Genomic DNA, 22,037 nt, shown 5'->3' with positions numbered 1-22,037 from the left:
CCCCGCCGGGAATCGAACCCGGGCCCGCTTGCATGGGAGGAGAGTACGTTACCGCCCAGCTAATCAGGCGGACCTCGTTTACTAATTGCTGTTTAATGAAACTGTCATCGTTAGCATTACCACTGCTACGGCGGAGTGACTGTAGTGATCATGTCTACCCACTGGTGTACTTTACATACAACCACAATCTCTTTAGATTTTCTGCCCGATTTCGGGACAGAGACTCATTGTGGGAACCATTAAAAGCATCTCACATTTAAGTCCACGCTGAACTTCAAGCTCCAGTAAACTAAAGCTAATGTTGGAGATGTTGGTCCTTTTAAATCTGGCATGCTTTTTTCATCTCTTAATTGCAGTCCATAGCATTTCTTCGAAATTAAGCCACACGTTGTGTACTCTTACATAGTTAGTTTGCAAGGAACGGAGACTGTCTCTTAGGAAGACATCAAATGGATTTCCCTCTGCTTTTTTAAGTAGATGTACTTTGCGTTTATTTTTGGTGGATTTGGATGTTACGATATTCAGTCTCGCTGTAACTAATCACAGTGTCCGCCGTGGTGCTCCCTATGTGCTCAGGCTTGTTTGTTGCTAAGGGGTCAAGTATGTTACGCAACCATTTATATTTGGAGTGGCGTCCTGAACTAATTGCTCAAATAATTATCAGACAAAGAATTTAGCACAATTTCGGACGATGTTTTATACATACCACCGACTTCAAACATGTATTTTTGTTATAAGTGGGATACGTACGCTTTCCCTTTGAGCCTGGAGCTCTTGTTCTTTCCCAATACAGCCACGCCAGCTTACGGCAGTAATACCGATTCTGCTTAGAATTACCCTCGTCTTGTGTTTGACCTGCATCCTATGAGACTGAGCTTGTAATGGTCTCTGACCTATTAAGTGGAACCCGGTATCCCACCAGTGTACTGTCGCCTTTCATTTGTAGAATTGTTAAAACTTTCTAGAATGTCTCCCCAAAGAAGCATATTCCTCAGCAATGAGTAAGTTGCGCACGAGCCGCAAAGATAATTTTATCAGATCGAATACGTACAAACAATTAATTTTTACTCATGAATCTCTCCATTGAGAAATGTGCTCCTCAGCTGCGAGCAAGTTGCGCAAGAGACACCTTAGCTATGCTACCCTTAAAGTCGTTGGTAAAGTGCAATTGTAAATATAAACCACTAGCAAACCTGACAGTGCTACGCAATTGCTAAATGTGTATGGAATTGGATATACGTCCTAATCTTCTTCTCCCCCCCCCCCCATTCTCTATCCCTCTCCTTCTCCACCCTCCTTTTGTTCATCTCCGTCTCCTCCCCCCTATATGTTCATCAAGTTCTGCCCGCTCCCTGTTCATCTCTTACCCCACACTCTCTCCATCCATCTCCTCCTCCCTCATATCTCTGTCCATATCCTCCTTCCCCTTCGATATATCCATTTCCTCCCCCCTCCTATCTCTGACCTTATGTATTGTTATTGCAAACAGAACCTTGAATGGGAATAGAAATCAAAATGAGTGGGTAAGTCTGTTGGAATGATTAGTACGCGGGGTATGAGAGAGACCTTCCCAGCTGCTGGATCTGTGCGGGGACAGTGGCTTTAATGACAGTATTTCGAATGGTTTTAATATAGGAACAGATAAGATTATAAAGTTAGCCACGAACACAACTTTCCTGTTGTGTGTTAGAAGTAACTGCGAGAAAGAAAACAAAACCGCACATTTTCACAGCACAATTTAGGATGTTTTTCCTCGCAGACGGTTTACTGAAAGTGTTTACTGTGAACGTGTATATGTATATTGTGCGTAAGGTCCAACTGTCAAACTCACTGTATCCGTTGTTCCAGAGTCATAATGGATCGCGCTTGGGAATTTCTTATTGGATTTGCCTCCAGACACTGTCTGTGCAGTTCGTCGTCATGTAGTTGGCCAGCGCTGTGCGTACGCCGTCCGATATTTCGACGCAAATGAAAGAAAACACGAACTGAAACAAATTGAATGTTTACAACACGCCAAATTACCACGAACTGATATCACTTCAGTCTTTGCAACATCAAAGATTTGATCACCAACTGTAACATTGAAATACTGGTTTCATTTGTATTCCTTTCTTTAAGCGCAATATCACTGTTCAGTGCGGAATTTGTTTTTGTTATGTTCCTATATTGTCAAACCCACCGTCGCATTTATTTTACTGGGATTTCCGCGCAAAACTACCATCCTAATTTCGGACTTTTCCGGTGGATTTTCGAAAAAATTTCTTTCATACAAGCTTTAACCTGACAATTACGAACACAAAAACAGAAAGAAATCAACAAATTCAGTTAAGCATTTCTTAGGTGTTCTTTCATACATATGGCAATTTACTTTTATTTGTATAGATAAATGTTCAAGTGATGTACATTGCAGAGTTTAATAACGAACAGTGAACAAAAAATAACTGCTGGCTACCACAATATCGGTGATGAACCTGACTGCCACCAACTTCAGCTCATTATTACATGCATCATCAAACTACTGGCACCAACGAAAAACTGTTTGGCTTGAAGCAAAAGGAATTACAGCCAGTCTTTGGGTGTGCTTTTGTCATTGAGTGTCTGAAATTATTTACGGACAAAGCCCCACTACTTGAAAATAAAAGGCGTACGACTATCTAATTTTCGAGTCTCGTTTTCACATATTTGTTACGTTACAGCACAGGGCTTCATCTTTCGCTTATCGTGCTGAACAGTCAAGTCGACAACATGGTCGCTCCGTATCGGACTTCAAGGCTCATTTGCAAAGATAACGGAGAACACACTCTAGTTCCACACCCTGATATACACTCCTGGAAATGGAAAAAAGAACACATTGACACCGGTGTGTCAGACCCACCATACTTGCTCCGGACACTGCGAGAGGGCTGTACAAGCAATGATCACACGCACGGCACAGCGGACACACCTGCAACCGCGGTGTTGGCCGTCGAATGGCGCTAGCTGCGCAGCATTTGTGCACCGCCGCCGTCAGTGTCAGCCAGTTTGCCGTGGCATACGGAGCTCCATCGCAGTCTTTAACACTGGCAGCATGCCGCGACAGCGTGGACGTGAACCGTATGTGCAGTTGACGGACTTTGAGCGAGGGCGTATAGTGGGCATGCGGGAGGCCGGGTGGACGTACCGCCGAATTGCTCAACACGTGGGGCGTGAGGTCTCCACAGTACATCGATGTTGTCGCCAGTGGTCGGCGGAAGGTGCACGTGCCCGTCGACCTGGGACCGGACCGCAGCGATGCACGGATGCACGCCAAGACCGTAGGATCCTACGCAGTGCCGTAGGGGACCGCACCGCCACTTCCCAGCAAATTAGGGACACTGTTGCTCCTGGGGTATCGGCGAGGACCATTCGCAACCGTCTCCATGAAGCTGGGCTACGGTCCCGCACACCGTTAGGCCGTCTTCCGCTCACGCCCCAACATCGTGCAGCCCGCCTCCAGTGGTGTCGCGACAGGCGTGAATGGAGGGACGAATGGAGACGTGTCGTCTTCAGCGATGAGAGTCGCTTCTGCCTTGGTGCCAATGATGGTCGTATGCGTGTTTGGCGCCGTGCAGGTGAGCGCCACAATCAGGACTGCATACGACCGAGGCACACAGGGCCAACACCCGGCATCATGGTGTGGGGAGCGATCTCCTACACTGGCCTTACACCACTGGTGATCGTCGAGGGGACACTGAATAGTGCACGGTACATCCAAACCGTCATCGAACACATCGTTCTACCATTCCTAGACCGGCAAGGGAACTTGCTGTTCCAACAGGACAATGCACGTCCGCATGTATCCCGTGCCACCCAACGTGCTCTAGAAGGTGTAAGTCAACTACCCTGGCCAGCAAGATCTCCGGATCTGTCCCCCATTGAGCATGTTTGGGACTGGATGAAGCGTCGTCTCACGCGGTATGCACGTCCAGCACGAACGCTGGTCCAACTGAGGCGCCAGGTGGAAATGGCATGGCAAGCCGTTCCACAGGACTACATCCAGCATCTCTACGATCGTCTCCATGGGAGAATAGCAGCCTGCATTGCTGCGAAAGGTGGATATACACTGTACTAGTGCCGACATTGTGCATGCTCTGTTGCCTGTGTCTATGTGCCTGTGGTTCTGTCAGTGTGATCATGTGATGTATCTGACCCCAGGAATGTGTCAATAAAGTTTCCCCTTCCTGGGACAATGAATTCACGGTGTTCTTATTTCAATTTCCAGGAGTGTACAATAGGAATTCGCTTGGCTACATCCAAAACAGTCCTAAACGTCATACTAAGAAATGATTTTGGGCATCGCCTGTTGTGTAATAGAACGCCCATATCTCAGTCCTGCCGTCTCCACATAATGTGACCTGTAATGGTCGGACTCTGACAGGAAACACTTAACAGTATTTAGTCATGTTTCATTCTTAAAAACAATTGTTACGCGATATATATTATTTTCTAAGAGCTGTACTATGACCAGAGTTTAGCAGTTGGAGGATATCCTGAACGGTTAAACGATATTCGTAGCCTCCATGATGTTCATAATATGTATATGAATAGTATGATTCCATGTTTCCGTCTTTATTGACGATTCCATTTATGGGATGAATGAACACAGTTTGGTTGGACATCTGCTAACATTATGAAGGCAGTAAAACCCGAAAAATCTCGTCTGTGTGAAATCACTGGGAAATGACTAAAGACAGGTGATGTTAGGGCATAATTCAAACGATGCCTGTGACGTAAACAGTGCGCCATTCAACAGGTCTACAATGGGGAAACTGAGCTAAAAGCCTTCATTGTTGTTTTGCTCAATTCTACAACTAGTCTTTTCTTATGTATTTATACAGTTCAAACCTTTTCTTATTCTCATCACGTAGATTGCTTTAGAATAATAATAATAATAACTAAAGATATCCGAAGCAGAATATAAAATGCAGGCTGGCAATAGCAAGAAATGCTTTTCTGAAAACGAGAAATTTATTAACAGGAGATGTAAATTTAAGTGTTAGAAAGTCTTTTCTAAAGATATTTGTCTAGAGTGTAGGTAATGCTGAAGGGAAATGTGGACTTCACACGGTGCTGGCAAAAATAGAAGCTTTCGTAATACGGCGCTACAGCAGAACGCTGAAGATCATTGGGTCGGATAACCAATAAGGAGGTACTGAACCGAGTTGAAGAGAAAAGATATTTATGGCACAACTCGACTAAAAAAGGAATAGATTGATAGGGCACATCCTGAGGCATCAACGAATCATTAATTTCGTCAACGTAGGGAACTGCCAGAGGAAAGCCAATACTTACTTAGATTAAGCAGTTTCAAAGGGAAGTAATTCAAAAAATGGTTCAAATGGCTCTGAGCACTGTGGGACTTAACATCTACGGTCATCAGTCCCCTAGAACTCAGAACTACTTAAACCTAACTAACCTAAGGACATCACACAACACCCAGTCAGGGAAGTAATTGCGGTAGTTATGCAAAGATTAAGAGGGTTGACTACGAGGATGGAGAACTGCATGAAATGAGTTTTCGGAATGTAGACAATAAGACACAACAATATGGATGTTAGCTGAAATACACTTGCGGTAAACTTTCATGCGACGTCTCTGTCTATTGTAGTGTAGTAGAGTAAGGCATACCTGCACTGTATACAATATATTACAGCCTGCGAAAAAAAGAATACTTACGTGCAATTTGTACAGTAAATATAACATTCAGTAAACAGATAGGGCGGCTGTTGTTGGCAGAACTCACCTCAAAGTTGTGCCTGTGGCGGCGAGGCCGGTATCTGTCAAACAGGAATTTGAGACTGTTGAAAGCGAACCACGTGGAGTGGTACACCTCCTCCGGGCCGGTGCCCGAGCGCCGCAGCCCCTCCTTCTGTCGTTCTCGCCGGAAGGACGACAGTAGAGAATTCATCTTCTTCTTCACCTCCATGACGTCGCAGTTGAAGAGCTTGGCGATCTCAGCCCAAGCCTCGTTGCGACGGTTGGCCAACTTGTAATAGTTGTGGCTGACGTCCCAAAGAACGGGCCGATCGCGGTAAGCCTCTATCAGCTGCAAAGACAGGTCGTTGGACCACTCCATCTCGACGCGACGCCGCCGAGCGGCTCTCGTCCGATACGTGGCGTGCGTCGTGGAAAGAGAGCTGAGGCGCTGGGCAACGAGCGCTGGCGAGCGCGGGATACCGGCCGAGCTGCGTCCGCCGCGAATGCGAACGAACAACTGAGCTGGTGCGCCGCCGCGGCCGGCGAACGCGTGCGAACAAACACGGACGGCGGCGAAGGGAACTGCGGCCTCGGCGCCCGGGGAGGGGCGCGCACAAACACACACGCGCGCGCGCACACACACACACACACACACACACACACACACACACACACAGACGGTCGCAGCTACGCAGGAACACGTGCACTCACACACACACACACACACAAGCGCGCGGACCCGCCACGCACGCTAGCACGCACGCCATCATGCACGTCCGCACCGCCCTGGCCGTCCCGCACGCACTCACGCGCGCACGCAAGCATGCGTGCACGCACCGCGCCGGGCACTCGTTTTGCTGTGGCCTGAAACGCGAGCATCGATCGTTGTTGCAGGGGGAGAGGGGTAATGGGGGGAGAGGGTGGCCCGCTGGAGCGCAAACTAGAGCTCTCAATTGTGATGTTCGTTCTTCATATAATTATTCTCAATAATCCAACCACATCAGAGACAGGCAACACTTAGCTCACTGCACGATCGTAACCCATTGCTTGTCAGTTGTAATTCGCTCGAGCTCTGTAGCATCTTCACTGTCTCTCATTCCATCTGCATACGTAGCCGAATTTAATTTTTTTATTTGCGTAATGGATGTGAAGTACATTTGCAGGAATTCCAAAGTACGTTTTTGCGTACATCGGCCTCGCACTTAGGATAGGTGGGCATTATATATCCCACTCAGATCATTCTCACTAATGGGTTTAATGCCAACACGCTGTATCTACCAATATTCATGTTGCATTTGTTTCCCAAATGTAATGTTTTGTCGGACTTAATGGCAGAAGTCAATGCAAGTTGGCATATTTTATTTTTTAAACAGAATGTAACTTCCCGTTGACGGCTAGGAATTCACCAGTAAATAATTGCTAGACGAACCAAGAGGCATCCTTACTGAGGCCCAATTAACTCACCGACTGTCCACATGTATCGTTTTCATGGGTGCATATAGTGATGCAACCATTTAGTGAGCAGGAAGATATTACGTACTCTAGGGCAGTGGTGATCAACCTGGTCCATACCGCCCACTATTGGGCGTTCCAGTTTTCATGGTGGGCGGTAAGGGTTTAAAAAAATTTAATTAGGTTTTCATAAAATTGTGACACAAAATATTTGGTAAATAATTATTATTATTATACGCTTTAACTTACCATAACTCTACTTCGTAAGGTTTATAACATAAAGTTACTTCCCTACTTTATAAATAACCATTGCTGTGGAACCCGTGGGAGAATAGATTTTACTATGATCACAGGTACAAAAGCGGGCGGGTGGTGAAAAGGATGACTATCCCTGCTCTGGGGATATAGCCATTGTCAAGGTCGTGCGCTATGCTGCAACTGCTCTGTAATTGGTTCTTTTCATCCTTAAAAAAAAGCACGAGATTCCCCTAAGCTCCACACCTCTTACTGTTTGCTCAACACTCCGCTGTCCGCTATTCTATAAGCAGTGTCGTCTTTGTATACATTTCATTCCCTAGCGGAGTGTGAAAATTTTGTTTGTATAGGTTGTTGCCTATTGCAGTGCGCTACGCCGTTTTATGTACAAAATAAACGGGCGACAGGAATAATTTTTCGATAGTTTAATAAATGACAGGAAGATGGTTAACCTATAGACAAATTTACTGCTATTGCAAGAATTTTCTTCCGTTAAGGCTTATTGGAAGGTACTTATTGCTTCTTTACTAAGTAAATTTTTTATTTATAACGGACACTTTTCAACAACAGCCCCAGTTTATATTGGTGATGATCGTTATGTTATTCACATGATTCCAACAAAAAGATGATCATTCATGCTCTCCTTCTCGTGCTCGTTCCAAGTCTGCTAATTTAATGGGACGAGATAGTCGTAAAGTTTTAGTTACCGCCTCGAGGAAATTAAAATGTTGTTGTTGTTGTGGTCTTCAGTCCTGAGACTGGTTTGATGCAGCTCTCCATGCTACTCTATCCTGTGCAAGCTTCTTCATCTCCCAGTACCTACTGCAACCTACATCCTTCTGAATCTGCTTAGTGTATGCATCTCTTGGTCTCCCCCTACGATTTTTACCCTCCACGCTGCCCTCCAATACTAAACTGGTGATCCCTTGATGCCTCAGAACATGTCCTACCAACCGATCCCTTCTTCTGGTCAAGTTGTGCCACAAACTCCTCTTCTCCCCAATCCTATTCAGTACCTCCTCATTAGTTATGTGATCTACCCATCTAATCTTCAGCATTCTTCTGTAGCACCACATTTCGAAAGCTTCTATTCTCTTCTTGTCCAAACTAGTTATCGTCCATGTTTCACTTCCATACATGGCTACACTCCATACAAATACTTTCAGAAATGACTTCCTGACACTTAAATCTATACTCGATGTTAACAAATTTCTCTTCTTCAAAAACGCTTTCCTTGCCATTGCCAGTCTACATTTTATATCCTCTCTACTTCGACCATCATCAGTTATTTTGCTCCCCAAATAGCAAAACTCCTTTACTACTTGAAGTGTCTCATTTCCTAATCTAATACCCTCAACATCACCCGACTTAATTCGACTACATTCCATTATCCTCGTTTTGCTTTTGTTGATGTTCATCTTATATCCTCCCTTCAAGACACCATCCATTCCGTTCAATTGCTCTTCCAATTCCTTTGCTGTCTCTGACAGAATTACAATGTCATCGGCGAACCTCAAAGTTTTTATATCTTCTCCATGGATTTTAATACCTACTCCGAATTTTTCTTTTGTTTCCTTTACTGCTTGCTCAATATACAGATTAAATAACATCGGGGAGAGGCTACAACCCTGTCTTACTCCCTTCCCAACCACTGCTTCCCTTTCATGTCCCTCGACTCTTATAACTGCCATCTGGTTTCCGTACAAATTGTAAATAGCCTTTCGCTCCTTGTATTTTACCCCTGCCACCTTTAGAATTTGAAAGAGCGTATTCCAGTCAACATTGTCAAAAGCTTTCTCTAAGTCTACAAATGCTAGAAACGTAGGATTGCCTTTCCTTAATCTTTCTTCTAAGATAAGTCGTAAGGTCAGTATTGCCTCACGTGTTCCAACATTTCTACGGAATCCAAACTGATCTTCCCCGAGGTCGGCTTCTACTAGTTTTTCCATTCGTCTGTAAAGAATTCGTGTTAGTATTTTGCAGCTGTGGCTTATTAAACTGATTGTTCTGTAATTCTCACATCTGTCAACACCTGCTTTCTTTGGGATTGGAATTATTATATTCTTTTTGAAGTCTGAGGGTATTTCGCCTGTTTCATACATCTTGCTCACCAGATGGTAGAGTTTTGTCAGGACTGGCTCTCGCAAGGCCGTCAGTAGTTCCAATGGAATGTTGTCTACTCCGGGGGCCTTGTTTCGACTTAGGTCTTTCAGTGCTCTGTCAAACTCTTCACGCAGTATCGTATCTCCCATTTCATTTTCATCTACATCCTCTTCTATTTCCATAATATTGTCCTCAAGTACATCGCCCTTGTATAGACCCTCTATATACTCCTTCCACCTTTCTGCTTTCCCTTCTTTGCTTAGAACTGGGTTTCCATATGAGCTCTTGATGTTCATACAAGTGGTTCTCTTATCTCCAAAGGTCTCTTTAATTTTCCTGTAGGCAGTATCTATCTTACCCCTAATGAGATAAGCCTCTACATCCTTACATTTGTCCTCTAGCCATCCCTGCTTAGCCATTTTGCACTTCCTGTCGATCTCATTTTTGAGACGTTTGTATTCCTTTTTGCCTGCTTCATTTACTGCATTTTTATATTTTCTCCTTTCATCAATTAAATTCAATATTTCTTCTGTTACCCAAGGATTTCTACTAGCCCTCGTCTTTTTACCTACTTGATCGTCTGCTGCCTTCACTACTTCATCCCTCAGAGCTACCCATTCTTCTTCTACTGTATTTCTTTCCCCCATTCCTGTCAATTGTTCCCTTATGCTTTCCCTGAAACTCTGTACAACCTCTGGTTCTTTCAGTTTATCCAGGTCCCATCTCCTTAAATTCCCACCTTTTTGCAGTTTCTTCAATTTTAATCTACAGGTCATAACCAATAGATTGTGGTCAGAGCCCACATCTGCCCCTGGAAATGTCTTACAATTTAAAACCTGGTTCCTAAATCTCTGTCTTACCATTATATAATCTATCTGATACCTTTTAGTATCTCCAGGGTTCTTCCATGTATACAACCTTCTATCATGATTCTTAAACCAAGTGTTAGCTATGATTAAGTTGTGCTCTGTGCAAAATTCTACCAGGCGGCTTCCTCTTTCATTTCTTAGCCCCAATCCATATTCACCTACTACTTTTCCTTCTCTCCCTTTTCCTACACTCGAATTCCAGTCACCCATGACTATTAAATTTTCGTCTCCCTTCACTACCTGACTAATTTCTTTTATTTCATCATACATTTCTTCAATTTCTCCGTCATCTGCAGAGCTAGTTGGCTTATAAACTTGTACTACTGTAGTAGGTGTGGGCTTCGTATCTATCTTGGCCACAACAATGCGTTCACTAAGCTGTTTGTAGTAGCTTACCCGCGTTCCTATTTTCCTATTCATTATTAAACCTACTCCTGCATTACCCCTATTTGACTTTGTGTTTATAACCCTGTAGTCACCTGACCAGGAATCTTGTTCCTCCTGCCACCGAACTTCACTAATTCCCACTATATCTAACTTTAACCTATCCATTTCCCTTTTCAAATTTTCTAACCTACCTGCCCGATTAAGGGACCTGACATTCCACGCTCCGATCCGTGGAACGCCAGTTTTCTTTCTCCTGATAACGACATCCTCTTGAGTAGTCCCCGCCCGGAGATCCGAATGGGGGACTATTTTACCTCCGGAATATTTTACCCAAGAGGACGCCATCATCATTTAATCATACGGTAAAGCTGCATGCCCTCGGGAAAAATTACGGCCGTAGTTTCCCCTTGCTTTCAGCCGTTCGCAGTACCAGCACAGCAAGGCCGTTTTGGTTATTGTTACAAGACCAGATCAGTCAATCATCCAGACTGTTGCCCTTGCAACTACTGAAAAGGCTGCTGCCCCTCTTCAGGAACCACACGTTTGTCTGGCCTCTCAACAGATACCCCTCCGTTGTGGTTGTACCTACGGTACGGCTATCTGTATCGCTGAGGCACGCAAGCCTCCCCACCAACGGCAAGGTCCATGGTTCATGGGGGGGGGGGGGGGGGGGAATTAAAATACGTAACTAATTTTTATTTGTTTGCAGTAGGCATGGGTGTCTGTCGTCCTGGTACAGACCGAAATTCCCGTCCCAGAGTACCGTAGCACGCCGCCGAGGAGCTCTCCACTGATACCTACATCTACGTCAGCATTCCGCAATCCACCTTATGGCGCGTAGCGGACGGTACCCCGTAGCCCTACTAGGCGTTTCGTTTCCTGTTCCACTCGCAAATAGAACGAGGATAAAATATCTTGTCTTCGTGGTCCATACGCGCATTATATGTCCGAGGCAAAAGAATCGTTCTGTAATCAACTTCAAATCCGGCTCTCTAAATGTTCTCAATGGTATCCCTCGAAAAGAATGAACCTTCCCTACACGAATTCCCGTTTGAGTTTCCGAAGCATCTCCGTAACTCTTGCGTGTTGTTCGAATCTACCGATAACAAATCTAGCAGCCTGCCTCTGAACTGCATTGTTGTCTGCCTTTAATCTGACCTGTTACGGATTCCAAACACTCGAGCAGTACTCAAGAATAGATCGCACTAGGGTCCTACATGTGGCGCCTTTACAGATGAACCACATTTTCTTAGAATTCTCCCAATAAACGGAAGTCGATCATTCGTCTTTCCTGCCACACTTCGCACATGCCCGCTCCATTTCATATCGCTTTGCATTGTTACGACCAGATATTTAAATGACGTGACTGTGTCAAGGAGGACGCTACTAATGCTGTATGCGAACATTACGATTTTATTTTTCCTCCTCATCCGGATTAACTTACAGTTTTCTACATTTAGAGCTAAATGCCATTCATCAAAAGAATTAGGAATTTTGTCTAACTCATCTTGTATCCTCTTACAGTCACTCAACTTCGACAACTTAACGAACACCACACAGCATCATCAGCAAAACAACCGCAAATTGCCGCCCGCCCTGTCCACCAAATCATTTATGTGTATAGGGAATAAAAGTTGTCCTATTACACTTCCCCCGGTGCACTTCTGACGATACCCTTTTCACTGATGAACACTCGCCGAGGACAACATATCTGGGAAACCTATTCCATATGCTCGTATCTTCGTTAACAGTCGGCAGTGTAGCACAGTGTAAAATCTTTACAGAAATGTAGAAATATGGATTCTGCCTGTTGGTCTTCGTCCAAAGAGTTTCGCAGGAGCGATGCTTTCTAAAACCACGCTGATTCGTGGACATAAGCTTCTAGGTCTCAAGAAAATTTATTATATTCGAAATGAGAATATGTTCAAGGATCCCGCAGCAAACCGAAGTTAGGAATATTGGTCTGTATTTTTTCGGGTGCGTTCTTTTACCCTTCTTATACAGGGTGAGTCATTAACTATTGCCACCAAGAATAACTCCGAAAGTATGAAAGGAGCTGAAAAGTTTGTGGGACAAATGTTGCATGGGACAACGGGAGCCATAATATGAAGTTGGTTTTTTTGTTGCTAGGTGGGTGGCTTCAGAGATATGAAAGTCAACTTTTTTTTAATGGGATGCTATACTTTGGTACTTATTTTATGACAGCGGCTATCGAGACGAATCCAATGATGTGTAACAGTAAGGTCTTTGAAGGTCAACGAAGCTCACAAAAGTGACATGAACGTCCAATTACAGAAGGTGTTCGAACTGGTATCAATGCAGTGCTGCAATCTTCTTATCATGGATTGAGTGGTATTCCTTATCACATCGGCACTTATCGAAGCACATGCTCTGACAGTTCTCTGGCATATCTTCAGATGTAGCTGGAACATCTTTATAAACAATGTCTTTTACGAATCCCCACAAGAAAAAATCCAGAGATATCAAGTCTGGCGAACAGGCCGGCCACGAAACATTTCCTCCGCGTCCAATCCAAGGATTTGGGAATTGTCCTGCGACTCATTTCTAGCCATCAGCGAAAAATGTGCCGGACAGCCATCCTGTTTATATCACATTCTTTCCTTGTTCCTAAAGGTATTTCTTCCAATAACAGACTTAATGTTTCTTGCAGGAATGTGTACTTTCTACCATTAAGATTTCCTTAAATGAAATAGGGACCTATAATTATGTCCGCCAGAATCCCACACCATACATTCACTGACCACTGTTTTTGGTGTGCAATTTGCCGCAGCCAACATGGATTTTCAGTTGCACAGTAATGCATGTTATGCAAATTAACATTTCCATGGTTCGTGAATGTAGCCTCGTCAGTAAATAAAATCAAAGTAATAAATGTTCATCCCTCTGAATCTGAAGTTGCGCCCATCGGAAGAAATGAGTTCATAGGCGAAGTAACGGTGTTAAACTGTTCGCTATGATCCTGTGCCCATTACACATGTTGTACAAATGGAGATGATGTTTTAAATTACTGACGACGCCTTTGGCATAATTGTTTTATTATTCTCCATGGCATGATGTAATTTTAGAAGTTTTACTTCTGATGAAGGTATATTTATATATACCGAAACCTTGGTCAAGAATTTTAATAAAAAAATTCTATCCTGCAACTGTATTTGGCTGTCATCCTTTATTGTGAAGAATTTTAACAGTTGCTGCTGCAGCCATGTTTAAAATCTTGAAACAGTATATGCTCCAAAACCCTACTGCAAACCGACGTCAGTTGTATTGGTTTAGTGAATAAATGTCATTCTATAAATCTATATGAATGGACACTGATTTCCGGGTGGCTACAAGATTTTCCGATTGACAGAGTTTTCGATGTGGCACAGGATATCTACGTCTACATCCATACTCAAGAAATAACTAAAACGTACAAGCGCTTCAGACTAATCCATTCGCAGACCGTATATGGAAGGAATAAATGACTCCTAGCATCATTACGCACGTACCGAGCGAGTTAGCGCAGAAGGCGGGAGGAGTGGGCTCAGAACCCCACTCAGCCATCCTGAGTTAAGTTTTCTTCGGTTTCCTAAAAGTTTTCAGGCAAACACCTTACCTGTCCTTCAAAATACCACAGCTACTTCCTTATTTCATAAGCGTGCAAGTGATCAAACAATGTGTCTCTAGTGGCCTTGATATACACAACATGTTCTTCTTCATGATGTTATGACATTTTTGTGAAGTTTATTATTAGTCAGACATTTGAGACCACCTGCGTTGCTATATCTTGTACACGCTTCATCCTCCGATGTTATCCAAAACTTTATAGCATAAGCCTTAGTAACATTGTATGCATGTGATGTACCTAGGAATTTTGACTTGCAGCTGTTTGTGTGCCACAAGTTAGTAGATGTCACTGCATGACCTCGAAATCAAAGGCTACCACTTACTTATCTTTCACTCATGGAAGTACTTGTTAATGTAATAAATGGCGAGTTGCTCCATGGTTGTGAGTACACGTTAGTCTGTAGATCCCCGTTTAAATGGATGGGTAAGTCAGTTCAGAGGTCGGGTGTTGACTAGGACGTACTCCCTAAAATAGGATCACGCCTAACTTAATTGGAATCCATTGAATACCGGTGGCGTATAGCGGCCGTCGAATATTCAAATGTAGAGAAGGCAGCATTCGGTCACAGAATCCGTAACTTATTGTAGATCTATATTTCGACTATAACAGTTACCACAGGTATATTAAAAGAAGTTTCATATAAGCCTAACCATGTAAGAGCATAAATACGTATTTGCGAGACAGAAACTAAACCGACGCCGTTTCTGGTCACACGTTTATGCTCTGACATGGTTATGCCTGTATGACTCTCCTTGTAAAGAACCGATGATGGCTATAGTATAATCGAAATCTAGATCTGCAATAAATTACGGATTCTGCGCTGACTGCTGTCCTTCTTTACGTTTGAAGGATCATGCCTAGTTAAACACTGTGGCGTGCCAACCAACATTCGAAAATAAAATGGTTTTAAACACGATGGGACTTAACATCTGAGGTCATCAGTCCCCTAGACTTAGAACTACTTAAACCTTACTAACCTAAGGACATCACATACAGCCATGCCCGAGGCAGGATTCGAACCTGCGCCCGTAGCAGCAGCGTGGTTCCGGACTGAAGCGCCTAGAACCGCTCGGTCACAGCGGCCGGCCAACCAACATTCGGGTTGATAGCAGCTTCACCTTTCACTTATTGGCAATATTTCACTTGACGAAGTATGACAGTATTTAATATTTAAATGATTAACCAATCTAACAATGCTAAAGACTTTACTCATACTGTTGTCTATGTAATTACAGTCAGTAAAAAACGACTTACAAAGTTTAATAAAAGAAATAATTTAATGTTACGAATGATTGGCGGACGTAACCGATCAATCACGAAAGTGCGTCCTGCGTGGGAAGGCGGGAAATAGTAAGAGACTGTCTAACGGAGTCGAAGACTAACCTTTATGCAAACATGTATTCACTACGAGTAGTTATTCCGTTTAATCAGAAGTGGGTTAAAGATAAGGTTTGCCTCAGGAAATTTCTGTACCCAGTCAAATCCTGACTTCGAGATTGTGAATGCGTATAAATTAGCAGTGCTACAGTTCACTTATAAAAATATTATTACTTCTTTTTTGCTGGTCTTTGAAATCAAACCGGCCAGAGTGGCCGAGCGGTTCTAGGTGCTACAGTCTGGAACCACGCGACCGCTACGGTCGCAGGTTCGAATCCTGCCTCGGGCATGGATGTGTGTGATGTCCTTAGGTTAGTTAGGTTTAAGCAGTTCTAAGTTCTAGGGGACTGATGACCACAGAAGTTAAGTCCCATAGTGCTCAGAGCCGTATGAACCATTTTTTGAAGTCAGAGACCTCCTTTGTTCCATTATTCTCTGTCCATCGCGTTCCTCCTCCAACTCCTGACTCAAGCTGCTTTGAGGAACACCTCCATATCTTCAAGTCACACTTTCTTGGGACTTCCTCTCCCCTTCTCCCTTTAAGCTTTCCTATAAAAACGTTCTTAACAATTCGTGTTTCTCGCATTCCCTGTATATGTCCTGACTATCTTATGCTACCACCTGGACTTGCCGGTTAAAGATTGTTCGTCCTGGGTTGGCTGGTGTTTGCCGAATTACCCTTCTGTAGTGCTAAGTTAGAGAGTAGCGCAGGGATCTCACCTCCCTGCCGCAGCCCACTCCCCACATGCAACTCTCCTGACAACTCGTGCTCTATTCTGAACTTGTCAAGCGTTGCCTTCATTGTCATTAAGGACAACCTCACTAACATTAACAGCCGTTTCCATCTTTTTTCCCCCAAATTTTAATAATTCGCCCTCTATGCCATCTTCTACTGCTGTTTTATTACTCTTTAAGTTTTTACTTGCATTCTTCATTTCCTCTAAGTCCGGTGATTCGACTTCATCTTTCACGTCTGATTCTGTTTCTAGTTCCAAATCCTGTTCCTCCTCTTACACATTCAAGGTTTCCTCCGTGTTACCTCCCCCTTTCCGTCAAATAACTCAGTAAAGTACCCTTACCATCTTCGCAAATATAAATAATCTATTACAATGACATTGTTTAAGTTCTCCGTTAGTTAATTGCCATGACCTTAATCTTGACAAAGAAAGCAAATACATAAATAGTGCAAAGTCTGTTTATCTCCAATTACGTTTTCATCCTTATCGAACACTGCTCTCGGCTGGAATCGTCTCTTTCTTTCTCTAGGTCTTCCATAGAACTTTCGTATCTCATTATTATCACTCATTTCCTCCAACTGCTCTATCTCCCTCCTGTCATAATACCTTTCTTCACTCTGCATAACTTATCCGCTCTGTTCCCCTTCTCTCGCTAGTCTTCCGCCGCTAGTGTTGTGTTCCTTTGCAGCATTCTTTGTCTCGCTTCATTTCTCTCTTGGATATCCAGTGAGCATTCCTCTTCGAACCATTTCACTGTTCTCTGGTATTCTGTCCTGTCCAGTACTTCTTCCATGACTGCACTGGTGTCTGTTTTCGGCATCCCCCAATTAGTTCCCCTATCCCCTTTGTTCCATGTACTCTTTCTTCTCTCGATAATCTCTTGTAACTTCTTCGTGTATTGTTCCTGCATTTCTTTAATTTGGAGACTTTCTATATTGTGTTTCACTTTTCCGCTATTCTTTTTGATTCTTGCCACATCAATCTTCTGTCTAACAGTAAGTAATGATCTGTGTCTCCATCCACTCCAGCTTCCATAATAACTGTTGTGCGCCCTTATGTATAGTTTCTAGTTCCAAATCCTGTTCCTCCTCTTCCACATTCAAAGTTTCCTCCGTGTTCCCTCTCCATTTCCGCCAAATAACTCAGTAAAGTACCCTTACCATCTTCGCAAATATAAATAATCTATTATAATGACATTGTTTGAGTTCTCCGTTAGTTAATTGCCATGACCTTAATCTTGACAAAGAAAGCAAATACATCTTTCTTGCAACTACATCTGGCGGTGCCCATGTGCACTTCTTAATGTATTTCCTTGGATGCCATGTACGTTTTATTATCATCTCTTGTCATTGGCGAACTCTGTCAGCCTTATTCCGTTATCATTACTGATTTCATGCAGGCTTTTTTTTCTTGTTATGTTTCTGTACGGTTCTTCTTGCCTTATTTTTGCATTCAGATCCCCAAGGATCATTTTTTGCATCATGCCTTTGAACTTTGCGCCGATGTCCTCCTTCAGTTTGAAGTAAAATACACCCTTCTCATCTTCATCTGATTCCTCTGCACAGGCATAGGCACACATCATTGTAATATTGAAAAATTTTGCCATAACTCTCAAAGAATACAAACTATCGCCAACTGCTTTGAAACTAATTATATTTGCCTTCATCAGGACATCACACACATCCATGCCCGAGGCAGGATTCGAACCTGCGACCGTAGCAGCAACGCGGTTCCGGACTGAAGCGCCTAGAACCGCTCGGCCACAGCGGCAGGCGATGAGGGGAAGGCAACGTTTCCTGCTTGCAGCAATGCTGCCACCATTACCCGCGTTTTGTCTTAATACGAAATCAGAACCGGCACTCGCGGAAATACTGCTCGCTTCAATGAAACTTCCGTCGCATCGGATTTCAAATCACCTTATTTGTTGACATATTTATGCTCCAGAGTTTTACTTACAACTTATGGTAAATAATGAAAAATGAAAGTATATGAATGTACAACTTACGACACTATGAATCGAAAATGAAAAACTGATTTCTGGATCTGTTTAGACAATGCATTTATTATACACAGCACAGCAGTAATTTTTACAAAGTGTAATTAACTTTGTCTGTAACAATTGTCAAAATGATGTTCACTAAAGATCACTGTCATTTGTGTTTGATTCGCAATCGTTATCATCAGCGCTTGGTGATCTTTATCAATAATCATTTCCGTTATTCCATCTAGTGTCCAGTACTCTTACTCCAGCTTCTGCACTTCTCTGCAGTAACCTTGCCAGTCCTATGCAGTTACTGAAAGGACAGCAACATTAACAAGATTCTACAATCTTTCCATCGACGTTTCACCAATGACATTGTCCTCCCTGAAATGGTTTTATTTTGGTCCACGCCAATTCTGTCGGATTTAGATAGCGCTTGTAGGGTGGTAAACGGATTACTCTGTGGCCTTCTTTATTTTAAATAACAGCTCAGCCTCCCTCAGTGAGTCATTGCAGTTAATTTGCCTGTCTCGCAAATCACAGATTTGGGTAGAATATTACGATCCATAATATCTGAAAAGTTACTGGTAACAGTTTCTTGCGTGAAACTTCCTGACAAATTAAAACTGCGTGCCAGACCGGCGTCTCAGGTTCTAGTCTCGATCCTGCTCACTGTTTTAGTTTGTCAGGAAGTTTCAAACCAGCGCCCAGTACACAGCAGAGAGAGAATTCGTTCTAGCTTCTCCCATCTTGCTGCAAGTACTTGCAGAATTTGTCATTCTTTTGAAGTATCTCTCAAACTTGCAGAAGTTGTGTGCTTTCAGTGCGAAAATATCACTGTCGAAAAGGAGAATGGCACAAAGACAGATTGCGCTGAAACAAATATACCGTTGAAACTCCTAAACACGTATAATTGGCACCATCAGTTAAGGAAGTGGGAAATGAGTGTACCGGTCAATATGTTTCGTCAGAAGGGAAAGTGGACAGGCAGTAAAGAAGTCTTTAAATTTTAGCTATTTTTTAATGTTACCGTAAACAGAAATGCATTACATTTGTGATAAAGGTGGTAAATACTGCATGCAAAAATCGAAGAGTAACTAAAAGGCAATTTCTGATGAGATGTACAATATGATGTTTTGAGACACTTTGCTATGTTGTTTCCAGTTATCGAATATTTGATTCTACAATAGACAAGATATGTATGAAATCTGCATACATTGTCAACATTTTTAATCAAAATGATTAGTTCATTATAGTTTCTTGGTATCGTTAATATGTACTCCTCTAGCACTTTTTCTATTTTTTATATTGTGTTTTGTCACGATTTTTATTTATTAATAATAATGCAGCAACAGTGGCGGCTGCTCTAGTTTTTAAGGAGAACTGCAGTTCTGCAATAAGTACTTGCAGCAATTTCCTGAAATAAACTTGCCCCAGTGACTCGAAGAAGTGAACTTGAGTAAGTCTTTCTTGTAATGTAAACACCTCTGCACGTGCTTACAGCAGTTACTTGCCAGTAGACTTAATACTTGGACGTAGTACTTGGCATCTAGGGGCAGCTTGACGTTGGCAGCACTCGGGGACAAATGAGTATCTTTAAAGTAGTGTCGATTTCCTCCGCTTCTGGCAGCACTAGCGGAATCGTCAAGTTACCGTGGCTAAACAGTACTGTAGCTATGGCCCACAATAATGAGTTCGAGATTGCATGCAGACAGCAAACCAACAATTACTTGCCAGACCATATATGGAACGCTTCGTGACGATTTCTTGGTCTTTATAATAGAGATGGGTCGAACTCGTTCATTCCCGTGAAGTACTTCATTCATTTCACTCTTTGCCGTGAAGCGTTCAAATGAAGTAGTTCATTCATGAAGTACGGAAGCCTGGCGAAGTTGCCCAGTTCGCCGTTCAGCCGCGGCTACGCTCGCTTCGCCTCGCTCGTACAATAAAGCTTCGTAATACTTCATATTTTTACCAACTGATGGCCGAACTATGCGGTAACGTGCACGCAACGTTTTGCGTCTTTACAGCGTCTGAGTTAAATACAGGATGGTCGAAGGGGACAAAGGAAAGATAAACAGAGAAGCCTGTCACATATAAAGAAGGTATTACGTTTAATTTTGCTCGACATTTTCTCATGAAGCGCCAAAAAGTCTTCATCTGCCAAGTGAAACCTTATTTGTTGTATTTATGGGCTGAAAACTTGGGCTACAAACGAAATGCAGTCCAAGTTTATGTTCCTTTTAAAATTTAATCCAAAATAGAATGAGTATGTTTACCACTGTCACAAAGTCTATATACCTACGTTAAGTAATTATTCAGAAGTTTTCCGGGATTTTATTTTTGAGAATAATAACCCTCTAAATTCAAAACGTAAACTGTCACCTGTAGTCATTGGTACGATTTCAGGTAAAATCCCTCTTTATTTTATTCGAAAGCAGTTTTTGTGTCTGTTCACGCTTATACAATGGCTAGCAACACGCGATCGCGTAAAAGTAGTGAAATTTGGGGTTTCTTCGCCGATTTAGGTTATGTGAAAGCAAAGTGCAACTGTTGTTCTAAGTGTATTTCACCGTGCGATTCGTCGACAGGCAGTACAGGGAGGATTGAAGTGAAGGGAGAATGAGTGACGTAGCGCCAATGTAGTGGGAGAGGGAGAGGGGAAGAGAGTGAGTGAACGAACTAGAAAAAAAGTGTGGAGTGTACTATCTGTGGAGAGTTTGAAGTACCAGTTCATTAAAATTGAGTGGTTAGTTCACACTTCACTGGAGTGAAGCGTTCATTTAAACGACTCATTCACGAGCTCCCCATCACTACTTTATAATGTATAAGAGTGACAACTATGACTCTGGGTAAGTAAAAATAATAGCGTAAAAATGCGAAAACGTATAAATGGAAAACGTGAAAGGGGGTTAACTTTGCATGTAAAATCGAAAAAGTGCGCAGTACACAACGTACAGATGTGGATAACTTAGAGACGAGAAACATAAAAATGATATTTTACCGTATGTGCAAATATACTATCCAAGTTAGGTTGGTAACTTCTCATGAATTTTATCGTATCAGTCTCCATACTCAGCATAGTTTTCATACACAGGATGTCCAGATTAAACACAAAATAAAATGTAATAGCTTGAGAAGTAATTGCGGTATGTATTGCTGGTATGTTTCTACAAGTATGGTAACTGAAAATGATTTTTTACACACCTAATACACCTCAATATGTGTACCGTTAGTGGCGAGACAGGCATCTAATTTGTATTGCACTTTTCAAGTTTCTTGCAGCATTGCTGGCGTAACATCGGCGGTAGCTGCATGAATGCAATGGTGCAGAGCTGGTGGATCACGAACTGGTGTCTGGTACACTTGATTCTTGGTAACCGCCACAGAAAAAAATATCTGGCCTGCTAGGGGACCAAGCAAGCGATGGATTACCTCTTTCAATCTAGTGATCTAGGAACTCGTGATCCAATAAATTCCTCACAATGTTCGCAAAATGGCATGGTGCGCCATCCTGTTGAAAGATACGTCAC

General features: G+C 42.9%; 1 protein-coding gene across 1 annotated transcript in view; it reads right to left on the bottom strand.

Moving 5' to 3' along the window:
• LOC126202397 (uncharacterized) overlaps positions 1 to 6,205 on the bottom strand; it is a 36,981-nt gene extending 30,776 nt beyond the window's left edge. The window contains exon 1 of the mRNA XM_049936867.1: positions 5,762 to 6,205. Coding sequence (XP_049792824.1) covers positions 5,762 to 6,094 — 333 coding nt within the window. The 5' untranslated portion in view covers positions 6,095 to 6,205. The remainder of the gene's footprint in view (positions 1 to 5,761) is intronic.
• Positions 6,206 to 22,037: the final 15,832 nt, after the last annotated feature.

Source organism: Schistocerca nitens, chromosome 1 (genome assembly GCF_023898315.1).
Source record: "Schistocerca nitens isolate TAMUIC-IGC-003100 chromosome 1, iqSchNite1.1, whole genome shotgun sequence".
In the NCBI taxonomy this organism is placed as follows: domain Eukaryota; kingdom Metazoa; phylum Arthropoda; class Insecta; order Orthoptera; family Acrididae; genus Schistocerca; species Schistocerca nitens.
Note: the sequence above shows the minus strand (reverse complement) of the source record. Positions and strands in the feature narration are given on the sequence as shown.